The sequence below is a fragment of the Corythoichthys intestinalis genome, chromosome 9 (genome assembly GCF_030265065.1).
Source record: "Corythoichthys intestinalis isolate RoL2023-P3 chromosome 9, ASM3026506v1, whole genome shotgun sequence".
NCBI lineage: Eukaryota > Metazoa > Chordata > Actinopteri > Syngnathiformes > Syngnathidae > Corythoichthys > Corythoichthys intestinalis.
The window spans coordinates 42,922,311-42,935,750 of NC_080403.1; the positions used below are offsets into that span (position 1 = coordinate 42,922,311).

At 38.7% G+C, this 13,440-nt stretch overlaps 1 protein-coding gene across 1 annotated transcript; it reads right to left on the reverse strand.

Moving 5' to 3' along the window:
• Nucleotides 1-1,795: 1,795 nt before the first annotated feature.
• Nucleotides 1,796-10,547, reverse strand: pfdn5 (prefoldin 5). The gene is made up of 6 exons (XM_057844864.1): nt 10,418-10,547; nt 10,051-10,153; nt 2,635-2,666; nt 2,457-2,531; nt 2,276-2,381; nt 1,796-2,134 (listed from the first exon to the last, which is right to left on the reverse strand). Exons 1-6 carry the CDS (start codon nt 10,481-10,483, stop codon nt 2,061-2,063), a joined length of 456 nt encoding a protein of 151 aa, XP_057700847.1. The 5' UTR covers nt 10,484-10,547; the 3' UTR covers nt 1,796-2,060.
• Nucleotides 10,548-13,440: the final 2,893 nt, after the last annotated feature.

Sequence of the window (13,440 nt, forward strand, 5' to 3'; positions counted from 1 at the left end):
GTTAGGATGTTAGTCGAGGTTCTGTGTCCACCATCCGCACAATGTTTCGTTGAAATCTCTCGTCAATTTCTTTTTCCGTCCACATCTAAGGAGGTTAGCCGCAGTGCCATGGGCCTTACACTTATTGAGGACATTGCGCACAGTAGACACAGGAACATCCAGGTCTTTGGAGATGGACTTTTAGCCTTGAGATTGGCCATGCTTTCTCACAATTTTGCTTTTCAAGTCCTCAGACAGTTCTTTGGTCTTCTTTTCTCCATGCTCAATGTGGTACACACAAGCACACAGGACAGAGGTTGAGTCAACTTTAATCCATTTTAACTGGCTGCAAGTGTGATTTAGTTCTTGCCACCACCTGTTATGTGCCACAGGTAAGTACCAGGTGCTGTTAATTACACAAATTAGAGAAGCATCACATTATTTTTCAAAGGGTGCCAATACTTTCGTCCAGCCTATTTTGGGAGTTTTGTGTAAAATGATCATTTTTTTCCCATTGTCTTTTGTGGGTTTTTTTTACATGCAAGCAAAATAAATGAATATAGTACTTCCAAAGCATTTGTCATTGCAATCATTTTCTGGGAGAAATTCAGCATTATCTGACAGAATTGCAGGGGTGCCAATACTTTTGGCCAGCAATGTATTTTCAGCCTGTAGATTAGGAGAAGACATGCGCTCTTTGTAACCTATAGTATCACACTAGCTCATTTCAAATTATGGTATTTTTTGGACAATACATCGCACAACAATAACAACATACGTACGCACGAGAATCACCATGCAATCAACAGTGTTGGCTATATTTTCAGGATAATGTTACTAAAGATTACCATTGAATGACAATAATTGTAGTATGAACAGCAACATTTGAAGGATTTTTGCATTTTATTGTATGAAAAATGTGGTAAAGAAATCTTGAATGCACAATATAAAGCATTCCCCGTGGATTATTTTAGTATCGGACATCACCAAACAAATCTTTTGGTTTTACTGAGTCTCATTTTAGTTTGACATCATAGCCATCATAGCCACGCCCCCCCCAATAAATTTTTGGGCCACCCCAGTATAACAGTGGCGCAAGCAGTGGGGTGTTGAGGGTGCTGCAGCACCGCCTGGTGTTAAACCGAGGCTTATTGGACCTTTTAATTTTCAAATGTGTTCATGTGTCATTGCCGTCTAGCTGCAGTGAATTGCATTATAGTACACGGGCGCTTTTATTTCCAATACAAAAACTCCAACACACACTGTAATAGAACGCTGCCTTTGTAGTAGCCAAGTAGTAGTATGTAAACTATCCAGCATGTATGGAGAAAATGCGCAATCATGACAAATTTGGACCAAAACGGCTCTTAAATGGGAAAAACTAAAAAAAAAGCTGTGACTTCCAGCGCCGCTGCAGTATAATGTCAGATTATAGTAGCTGTGGAACTCAAAATGTTGACTGTGCTGTTATGGACTATTCACATTAAATCATTAGTAACATTAAATATAGCACAATACACCAAAGTATATCAGTAGGCGTGTCCTTAAGTCTTTCTGATAGTTTTCTTCTGGCCTTTTACTGCAACAACATAATAAAAACCTGAGATTATGGATTTTAGTTTTAGTGTGCCACCCCCACCCCTCTTCTGGCCTTTTACTGCAACAACATAATAAAAACCTGAGATTATGGCTTTTAGTTTTGGTGTGCCACCCCCACCCCAAGATTTTAGGTGGCCCTGTTTGGCCACCCCATGAACAATTTCTGGAGGCCCCACAGATCATCCTAATCGGAGACACGAAGATACATACACTCAGACAAACAATTGTATTTGACAAGGGTAGACAAGATTTTGTGATTGAGGGCCACATTTAATTTTTTTAAACCCACCTGTCGGATGGGACATTACATTCTATTTGCAGCGCTTCAAAGGGGAACTTTCTGAAAACATGCTTGCTGCGATAACACCTAATAAGATTCACTGCTTCTTTATTTCCAAATTATGCAAGAAGACTCCATAGTGCAGGACATTTTGCAGTTCTTTTTTTACACACAGCACAGCATTCATTTAAGTGTTGCCAAATTAAGCCTTAGTGCTGGAAGTCTGTTTACTCTGTTGTAGCTGTTGGATCTTCATGTTCATGACTTCAATCACAGCTGCAATACACCAAAAAGGACATGGCAACAACATGTTAAAATGAGGCAATTACAAAAATACAGTGAACTATTCGGAAAAAAATAAACAAAGCTGTTTTTAAAGTTTCTAATCCTATTATTGTAAAGAATTGCGGCACTCACCTTGTTTCATGGCATGTTTTTCCTGAAGGGCGGGCTGAATTTTTTCTATTTGCTTTGTCAGGAAGTCTAGTTTACGTTTGAAGAATGCCTTTGAATCTGCTACGTTCTACAAGAAATGCAAATATACGTAAGTTACACCTCGAGTAAATAAATGAATGAATGAATGAAAGTGTTTACTTACCTTTTCAACATAATATCCTGTCCCTACATCCACTAAAACATGCTCCACATCATTTAATGTTCCAGGCACATACATCTAGAACAAGTCATGTCAAGGACAATTCATTTTAAAGACTCAATATTAAACATCCTAAAACAATGCAGGGACAAAAGTGCTGCTGAATACAACTCAAGGATACAGAACTTGTTAGTGGGACAAGTAATTCTTTGCCTGCAAGACAAGAGAAAGGCTTGTAAATATTTGTGATCGAGTACATCATCATTGTAATTCTAACGTACAAAAGTCAAGCGATATTCTGCTTTTGGGTGTAATTTCAGGATCACTCGAAAATTCACGACACACTTCATTTAGAATAGACCAGAGGTCACGGAACCGCGGACCTCGGTCCGGTTCCGGACCCCCAAGCCGTCTGGACCGGATCTCAAGCTGTCCGGACTAATACACGCTGCAACAACAAAAATCTTTTTTTTTTCTGCGGGTTTGCAGAGTGGAGGCAGGCAACAAACAAAAACCTTAGTGGTGACGCGCGTGATCCAGTCAATGGGAGTGAAGCATTTGACAGTTATTTTTAGAACAGCATGCCTCACACTCGCTTTCCAGACTCCGCGGAGTGACAGTCAAAAACTGAGCCGAATGAAGTTGGAGGAAGAGGCGAAAAGGTACGGCAAATGGAGTGCACAAAACTACGCAAAATTGATGCAGAAAACAGAGTGTTTAAGGAGAAGTGGACCAACACATTTTTGTTCATTTTACCTGGCGGCAGCACAAGACTGCTATGCCTCATCTGAGACTCATTCAGAGACGGTAGCGCTTGAAAAAAGCAGCAATTTGAAAAGGCACTATGAGACGAAGCACACAGCTTTTTTTCGCAAAGTTTCTCTATGAACTCTGCCAACTGTTCTCAAAAAATAGCGGAATTAAGGGCTCAATATGATCGCACCTCAAGGCTCATGGTTCATTTATTCACTGCACAGCAACGCGCAAATGAATTCTCCCTCAGAATAGCGTGGATATTGGGTCAAAACAAAAAGTCTTTCAGTGACGCCCCGATTGTCAAAGATTATATGAGTGTAGTTGCTGAAACTTTGTTGATGGAAAGCAAAAAGAAGAGGTCTGTCAAAAAATAAAGCAAATCCCCCCGTCAGCATCCACAATTTAAAAAAAAAAGAAGTCTTGAACATGCTCTTATGTTGCTATTTAATGATTCAATTAAAGCTTTTTTTTTTAGTTTTATGCACCTTTTATATTTTATCTACATTTTTGAATGTTGTAATTATCAGCATGGCCATGTAAAAATATGTTTGTATTTTTGGGGAAAAAAATGAAGCATTAAAAATATTTCCAGACCCGAGATTGTTGTAATTTTTTAATTTCGGACCCAGAGGATTTTTAATTCATGACTCCTGGAATATACTTTTCAATTCAGGCAAAATGCTTCAGCACGTTTTATATCAGTTGCTGTTGTCTGACAAATGGCTGCATGGCAAAACTCACATCAGGTGATAGATCAAATAAAATAAGATTTAAAAGGGCTTGTTTTATTGTTTATTATTACTCTTCCAGACTTACCGGTAAGCCTGTCAAAATATGCAATAATTCCATTTATCGCACGGTAAATAAAAATGAAGGCGGTAATTTTTGCGCTGCGATTTATCGCCTCGCGCGCACGTTGTTAAAAGTTCCTGTTCCTTGTTACAAACTACGCAAAATGCATCTTCATTCTGGGTCCAGCAAAAAATAACGACAGGAGCCAATCCCATTATATCCTATTGTTCAACGGACAACGGCCTCATCAGTGCTCCGGATTGACTGCGGACCCTCTCCAGCGTGCCGGAGCCCGCCGGATGGTTTGGGCTATTTTCTATTTTTGCCGGAGACCCATCTGTCAAAATGGGCAGAGCCGGCCGGGCCTGGAGTCAACATCCCAGTTGCTTATTCACTGTTTAACCAGCAAACATGGACGAAGAACGCTCCATCATGGAGGTGGAAAGTCACAAAGTCATTTATGATGCAGCAGATCATCATTATAAGGACAACATTATAAAGCTGTGCTTCTCAATTATTTTCTGTTACGCCCCTCTCAGGAATATGTCAACGTTCCGCGCCCCGCCCCAACTCTCTGCCACCACTGTAAATATACTGTAGTATCGTTTCTATATAAAATTCTTATTATTATAATTACAACTCTGGATAACATTGTTTTTAATATTTAAGAAAAAAGTAATATAGATCAACTTACAATACAGTGTAAAAAAAAAAAACATCCATTCTGTAAAAATACACTCAAGATACATTTTTTGACCATTTGATGCTGAAAAATAAAATTTAATCAAATCAATAAAGAATAATAAATTCAAATTTATTAGCAACATTAACTCATTAGGACAATATGTCGAACAATTAGACCGAAAAAACAAAAATCAATACAACAAAAGGACAGTGTCATTGGACAGAGGGACTTTTTGCTGCAGGCAGTATCAGCTCCTTTGCTATGATGTGGGGTTATTTTGGACTGAGAAACTAGGAATGCCACCTTATATGATGCCGACAGCGCTCGCTGGTTTACTGACATAACACTAACAAAGCGGGAGGATTGTTGGCAATGTTTGGCACTCGCTGAAAAAAATAATTCCTGCTGTCCGCTGCAAAACTAAACAGTCTGGTCTTTCCTCGTCTCCTACTGTACTAAAAGTCAAAGCCAAAAGCTAAATGCTACATACGCCTCGTCATATTTCCTTGTCTAAGCTTTTCATATCTCCAGAGCTCTTTGCCGTGTGCTCTGTTTTGTTCAAAAATACTGTGCACACGCTGAAAATGAGAATGGCACTGCCACCCACTGAGTGGATGTGCAATTACACTTTATTCTAGAATGACAAAAATGTATGTTCCCCGAGGTCACATGCGCTACCCCCAGCATCGCTCTGCGCCCCCCTGGGGGGGCCCGCCCCACTATTTGAGAAGTACTGTTATAAAGAAAGCTGTATGGTGTCCTATTATGTGTGTTTTTCTGGCAATGATATCGAACACACGCCCTGACAACTTTGTTTTTTATTAACACACGACGCTAACAACACTTCCTCAATCTGTGGCTCTCGGCAGGCTGTGCGTCTCTCTCCCTCTTTCATTGCCGCGTCACATGAACAAAACAACACCACCGTTGCGTGCGCTTCAGGGTGCCTCGGAAAACATCCAATCAGAATATTACACATGGAATGCCTTAGCAGAAGCTATGAGGGGAAAAGTTTTCATTTGCCTAAATGCTTAAGTTATTAAGTGCAATTTTATTTTTTTCTTGAAAAAGACATTTTATTTATTCTGTGTTTCTGTGTGGTGTTAATATTGTTGTCTTTTACTTAAAAGAGGCATGGTCTATTGGTTTCAGTTGTGATTTCTTAAAAAGTATTGTTGAACTTAAGAGTTAACATTTATCGCGTTTAAATGGGTGTACTTGATCTATTAATATATACTGTATTCTCGTGTTATTGTAAATTGGTTTAAAAGAATGGGGGGGTGCAATATTACTTATTGCAATGATTTATTAGATAAATTATCGCACACTGGTGCTGCGTCACCAGTAGGTGAATAGTGAGATAGTGTAAAGCGCTTTGAGCGCCTTGAAAGGTGGAAAAGCGCTATATAAGTATAACACCATTTACCATTACTAAAATTTGTTATCACGACTGGCCTACTTCCAGTCTCTCTGTCGAAACTTGCTCTATTAGGTAGCTCTGCTGAGAGTTGTCTTCGTCATTTACTACTAATTCTGATAGGCTAAACACATGCATAGTGCTATGCTAAATTATTCTGTTGTATTGTTTAATGAAGACAAAAAAAAATTTCAAATCCACCAAAGGGTGTTTCGGGATAAATTTAAAGAATTCCATACAATGAAAAAAACACTGCTATTCCTAAATCTAAAAGAACTTGTAAACAGAATTCCTCTCTCAGAAGAATAGTGTTTCATTCAGAATCCCCATGCTCTTCCTACACATGTAACTGCATTCAAGTATTTTAACTACGGTAATTTCATTTTCTGTTATTCACCTTATGTAAACAGAGATTTTCCGGTGAAAATTCTTGTGAATAAATGGTTAAATCCCCAAATTCTTTATAGATATGGATGTAAAACAGTCTCGATTGCTGGTTAAAAGCATAAAACCATGCAGTTAGCATTTATTTTACGTAAATATGTCGAAGTACAATGGTAGTCTGTTAGTGAATGTAGCTAGCGGCCGCCTTATGTAAACAGAGATTTTCCGGTGAAAATTATTGTGAATAAATAATTAAATCCCCGAATTCTTTATAGATATGGATGTAAAACAGTTTAAATTCTTGGTTAAAAGCAAAAAAAACCAAAAAACAAACATGCAGTTAGCATTTATTTTACGTAAAAATGTCGAAGTATAATGCTAGTCTGTTGGTGAATGTAGCGCGGCCGCCTTATGTAAACAGAGATTTTACGGTGAAAATTCTTGTGAATAAATGCTTAAATCCCCGAATTCTTTAAAGATATGGTTGTAAAACAGTCTCGATTCTTGGTTAAAAGCAAAAAAAGCATGCAGTTAGCATTTATTTTACATAAATATGTCGAAGTGCAATTCTAGTCTGTTAGGGAATGTACCTAGCGGCCGCCTTATGTAAGCAGAGATTTTCCGGTGAAAATTCTTGTGAATAAATGCTTAAATCCCCGAATTCTTTAAAGATATGGTTGTAAAACAGTCTCGATTCTTAGTTAAAAGCAAAAAAAGCATGCAGTTAGCATTTATTTTACGTAAATATGTCGAAGTCCAATTCTAGTCTGTTAGGGAATGTACCTAGCGGCCGCCTTATGTAAGCAGAGATTTTCCGGTGAAAATTCTTGTGAATAAATGCTTAAATCCCCGAATTCTTTATAGATAGGGACGTAAAACAGTCTCGATTCTTGGTTAAAAGCATAAAACCATGCAGTTAGCATTTATTTTACGTAAATATGTCGAAGTGCAATGGTAGTCTGTTAGTGAATGTAGCTAGCGGCCGCCTTATGTAAACAGAGATTTTCCGGGGAAAATTATTGTGAATAAATGCTTAAATCCCAAAATTCTTTATAGACATGGACGTAAAACAGTTTCAATTCTTGGTTAAAAGCAAAAAAAAAAAAAACATGCAGTTAGCATTTATTTTACGTAAATATGTCGAAGTACAATGCTAGTTTGTTAGTGAATTCATGATTCATGGCGCATTAAAGTGCATGTGACATGAAAAAGCATGTTTATTTCATAATACACGCGGTATTTTATGCTCCTGAATGATATGGACCACTTGGATGTGTGTGGAAGCGATCGCCATATTTATTTAGTTTTTTGAATCCCGCGCCATGAAAATGAGTGACTTCCGGCTTCGGTCTTGCATTGAGGAGGAAGGCGCTGTGACGTGTACGGTAGAAGACGTCCTCTTCACTATTCAGCGTACTGTTGTGTATGAGGACGACGGATTCAGCTGAATTTGCGGATTAATACGTTTATTTTTCGCATCACGCCAGCCAAACGGCTGCAGAAAAATCATTCTGTATGAGGGAGAGGCGTATGCGCCTTTTTGGAGTTTCAAAAGGTTCCCATTCTCCGTGGGACCATTGGACTTACGAGGAAGTGAGTAAACATCTTGTTTTGTATTATGTCAAATACGAATACAGCGATTACAAAGTAAACACTACAAACTTTCTTGAAATAAAGGACTACTTACGTTTGATCATTGATAGGCATGTAAAAAGCTCTCCTCGTGCACATTAGTAGCACGTTAGCAGCACAACAACTGCAGCCACCCTCCTCCGGGGAACGAACTGTAAATTGCTCTCCGCCAGGCGGTTTGCCGATCCGCAAAGACAATCGACAAACTAGTCGTCATGTCAATAAATCCAGGCTAGTTATGTGTGATTTTCCCCTTCGAAGACTTTGAAACATCACTCGGTTCAGGTTAGCATGTCAGCTAGCTGTCACGCCTTTTGGTTTGTTTACATTCTCCGAAGCCGAGGAAGGGAAATGACATATGTCCGATTTAGGTGTCATAAAATATTGTTCGGGAGGTGGGACAGTAAAGGTGAAGTCGACAGTTTTGACCATTATGGAGTAATTTTGCCATGTCGTCCTGAATAAGTGCATTTTTATTATTTCATATTCCATTTAGCACAAGACTGTTATTTGTCATGACCATGCCATTTATTTAGCAATTGGGGAAAATACTTGGATAAAAAGAATATCCTGTAAAAATATTGGAGTAAAAAGACAGAAACAATGACATTTTGCAGCTCTCTTCGTCGCGTTTTCCTCGTTGTGAATAGTTCCCCCTCGACGGGCTGACTGGTCCTTCTCAAGCCATTTATATAGCTATTGGGGAAAAATACTTGTATAAAAAGAATATCCAGTAAAAATATTGGAGTAGAGAGACTGAAACAATGACATTTTGCGGCTCTCTTTGTCGCGTTTTCCTCGTTCTGAACAATTCCCCCTCAATGGGCTGAATAGTAAAACCGATGAGCCCAGTCTACCGCTGACGTCATCCACCTGTTGGGGACGCTAAAGCCCTATAATGGTAGGCGTGGCTAACCGGCAGATTAAAAGACTAATTTTTCATCATCTGCGCTTTGCTAAATTGTTGTATATAGTCGAATCGTCTCAAAATATGATTCTAATTCACATAATAATGCCATTTAAGACTTAATTTTCTCCTGTCGTATGCTCTTTAAGCCCCCGAACTATTTTTAATTTGTCCGTTTTACCAAGGACGTCGCGCAACCGCTTTTATTTCAACCCAGCCATAAAACGAAGGTAATTAGTTATATTCATTATTCATAATGTCTGTCATTTTTAGCTTAGAATCATTGAAGTCTAACATTTCGTTTAAAAAGACTACTTACATTTTTTTTCACTTGCATATTTTAAACTTTTAAGCAAATTATGTCACAATGAAAAAAACGGTGTCTGTAAAAAAGTCAGATATTTACCTCATTACTATCGCTTAATTGTATTTTTTTTTGTTAACGTCGCATTTTCTCCGATATGTTAGATGATAAATAATCGATCCAAACAAAGAAAAATTGGGAAAAAAAAAAAAAACGTTTAAAAGAGTAAATGTATGAAAATGAACATCTTGACCACTCCTCCATGTCAGCGATTTCTGCACCGCGACCCTTGTTATATTACCATGTTTCACCTATAAAATCCGCCAAAAATCCGGCTGTGGCCATTCACAGCCGTGTCTTAACACTCGGTGATACATGCTACATACAATTTTTGGATCGAACGAGATAATATCTAGTTAAAATCATGGCATCTTTAATTCTGCTCTCGCGTGCTCTCACCTCCAGTTGGGCTTTTGCTGTTTATTTTTTCTAATGCCCTCCTGTTAAAAAAATTTCTTCCCCCAGAAAATTGAGATCTTAAGCTTTCCAATGATGTATCTCACATGCATATAGGACGATTTTGAAATCTGGCCAAACTGGGGGTCTCAGAGCGGAACTTCAAGTCACCTGAGTGTTTTCCGCCATGTGCATTGGAACGGTTTTGATTAACTACAGTTATGATGAACAGAACTACCCTGTCTGAAAACATATTCCACCTACCTTGATTGCTTTTGTTAAGCGAATTCAAATTATCTTTTGCGTCAGCAAATTTGGCTTGGACAACTTTGAGCTGGCTTATTGAGGAAGTCAGGAACTCGATCTCCTAAAACACAAACAAAAATGTCGCAAAACAGTGGTAATACCGTCCACAAGCAAACAAACCGAAGCATGCACAAATCACTGCAAATTCGCATTCCTTTGACCGAGGATGTTAATGGGGGAAAAGGAGGATGGGAGGTGAATACATGCCATCTATCTCAAACGAAACCCACCCGTTGACTATATCCAGTTCAGTTCCGTCGATACAAAAACAACATTGTTTTTAACACGCACCAACAAAAACGACAACAACAATAAAGACACTTGCCTGATCTAATTGGCTCTTTAGTCCCTCAAGCTGAGGCAGAGTTAGGTCCGAGAGATTGATCGCCATGTTGGGAGTGTGATGATTTCAACGATTGCTTCCGGTTCAGGGAAGTTGCTGTTCGGTTGTGTATAAAGACGCCTCCTGCTGGGCGTGCGCGGGCTTGCAGTTCAAGGTGCGTGTCTACATTTTTAGTTTTTTGAAGCACCGCACCAAAGTCACCGTGCAAGGGCGTAGGTTTGGTCTCAACATTGGTAAAAAATGGTAAATGGTAAATGGACAGCATAAGCAGATTTAATGGGAGGGCCGGGGGGGGGGGGGGGGGGGGGGGCAAAAAGTGCCATTGAATGTAATTGACTTTCCTTTGAAAAGCAATAAAACTGCAACAAAAATGAATGAAATGAACAAATACAATTTTCATAATGGGTCAAAATTATTTTTCGAGCACCTTAGTTGGTCATTTGCTTTGCATATAATTAGAAAAAAAAAATAGAAAAAAAATATTTTGGATACAAATGTCCTAATCATAACATGGCCCAAACACAAAAAGGATTGCTTCAATCAAAGAAAAACTTTTTCAATGAAAAATTAAGTGTTCAAATGCAAAATTTTCAATCTCAAATATTTTTTGGCATTCAAAAACTTTTTCTATGATTGAAATTTTTCTTTTTGGATGAAGTGATTTTCTTTTTTAAAATCCATATTTTTTTAAGCAACTTATTTTTTGACTGAATAATAAAAACAAGAATGTACTAGCTAAAATGTGGCCCAAAAACAAATCAACATTACTTCAATCAAAAAAGTTGCTTCAATCATAAAAAAAAAAAAAAGAAATTAAAAAAAATCTAAGAAAAATAGCTTTCACATGCATTTTTTTCTTTTTTGAGTTTCAAATTTATTTTAGCATTCAAACACATTTTTTTTTAACTGAAGCGACATTTTTTTGGTTGAATAATAAAGACACAAATCTACCTCCATATGGCTCCGCCCAGGGGCCACAATTTTTGACCGGGGTAACTACATTGGCACGACACCGGCGGGCGTACCATAGTCAATGGATGACGATCTTGGCAAAAAGTACTGCCTAAGCAGGCTGATTTAGAATTCCCCTCAAAAATGATGGGAAACAAAAAACGCTCATTGTCAAATTATTATAAATATTCTTGTAATTTTATTGCTGACACTGCGTATCGGGGTCATCAACATGTTGTGCCCCCCGCCCCAAAAGTCAAACTCCGTCTATGATGGACTGTACTTATATAGTGCATTTATCTGCATGGTTACCATGCCCAAAGCGCTTAACATTAGCACATATTTACCCATTTACGAACACATTCACACACAATGGTGCTGCTGCCATGCAAGGCGCTGTCAACCCATTGGAGGCAAATCATGGTTCAGTGCCTTGCTCAAGGGCACTTCGACAGTGGGCAGTCGTAGCTGGGAATCGGACCACTGACTCTTCGATCCAAGGACAACTCCAGCTACCAACTGCGCCACACAGCATCCGAAAACGAGGCCAGATGGTGGACACGGGAGCGACATCTCATATCATCACTGACGTGACCAAGTTCAAAAGCTTCCAGGAGACGTTCAAACCAGAGAACCACAGCGTCGAGTTGGCAGATGGTACCCGGTGCAGTGGAGTCGCACTCAAAAGAGGAGATGCAGAGTGCTACCTGATTGACAACGGATGACATGATAGCTGATATCATGACAAAACCTGTAACAAAGTTAAAATTGAAGAAGTTTGATAGTGTTATTTTTGGAATTTGAAATTTAAAAGTTCATTTGGTTGTTAAAAAGGCCATCAACATGAGAACAAGTGGGGGTGTTGAGAGAAATGGTGGAGGAAATGTTTTGTATTCATAAATGTGTCCTCAGTTGATGTTGAAATAATGTTCCTATTGCTTGTTATTATTGACATATTATCTTTTCGCCACAAGATGGCAGGATGGGACTTAATTGTCTAAAGTGCTACATTTATTACTTCTTCTTGTTTGACTTTGATGACTTTGATTTGTGGGATTGCCTGTGAAGACAGCAATGACAGAGGATGTATCCGCATGTCAGTGGAAATTAAACACGCCGTGTTTTGGCTAAAAGACAATTTATTCTCCGTCAATTCTTCCTACGAATGCAACGTTGAGCTGCAATCACCTCGACACTAGCATTCAACCACTAACGCAGAACAATTACAAGACTCATACAATATACTGCATCTCTGTGTACACATACTGGACTGTCTCAGGAAATTAGAATACACAATATTCTAATTTCCTGACTGTCTCAGGAAATTAGAATATTGTGTATTCTAATTTCCTGAGACAGTCCTGTATATATACACAGGACTGTCTCAAAAAATTAGAATATTGTGTATTCTAATTTTCTGAGACAGTCCATTATAACCCTATGTACAACAGAAGACACGTGATCGACATTAACAGGAGAAACTTACAGAAAGGTGTATGGAGCCACGTCTTTTAGAACTTCTTATCGAACTCCTTACTGTAGTCTGAGCTCTCGCCAAACCGTCAGTAGATGGTGGTAATTCCCCATGAAACAAAGGGTGAACTGCCAACAAAAAAGAAGAAGAAGATCTACTCCTTCTCCCACCCCTACTAGTAGGAGCAACGTCAATGCAGGCAAGCGCTGCCCCCTAGCGGCCGGAGGAATTCTCTTCAAGTTGGTCCCATAAAAAAAATCATAAAAACCGGACATTTTTATGAATTTATAAAACCCGCCCGGACAACGAGGACACTGCGTGAAAGTAGGACTTGTCTGGGCAAAAGAGGACGTTTGGTCACCCTATAATATCTGCTTACAGAACACTGAAGAATCTTACAAAGAATATGAAATTAGAGAAATGCTGTGTTCATCTTGGTAGATATTGATTTCTCTATTTCAACGTGAGTTTAACCAATCTGGGAGTTTGACTGTAATCTTTTGATTTTCCACACAGTCATTCAGAATTTGCAGTATTTGTGTACCGCTCTTTGATTGAATATGTGACTCCGGTCCTTTCA

What these genes read in the sequence shown, in the direction of transcription:
- pfdn5 (XM_057844864.1), bottom strand. Translation starts at nt 10,483, where the DNA reads ATGGCGATCAATCTCTCGGACCTAACTCTGCCTCAGCTTGAGGGACTA. An exon ending in GCTTAACAAAAGCAATCAAG is followed by an intron (nt 2,667 to 10,050) that starts GTAGGTGGAATA and finishes CTTGTCTTGCAG; the next exon opens with GCAAAGAATTACTTGTCCCA. An exon ending in AAAACATGCCATGAAACAAG is followed by an intron (nt 2,135 to 2,275) that starts GTGAGTGCCGCA and finishes GGTGTATTGCAG; the next exon opens with CTGTGATTGAAGTCATGAAC.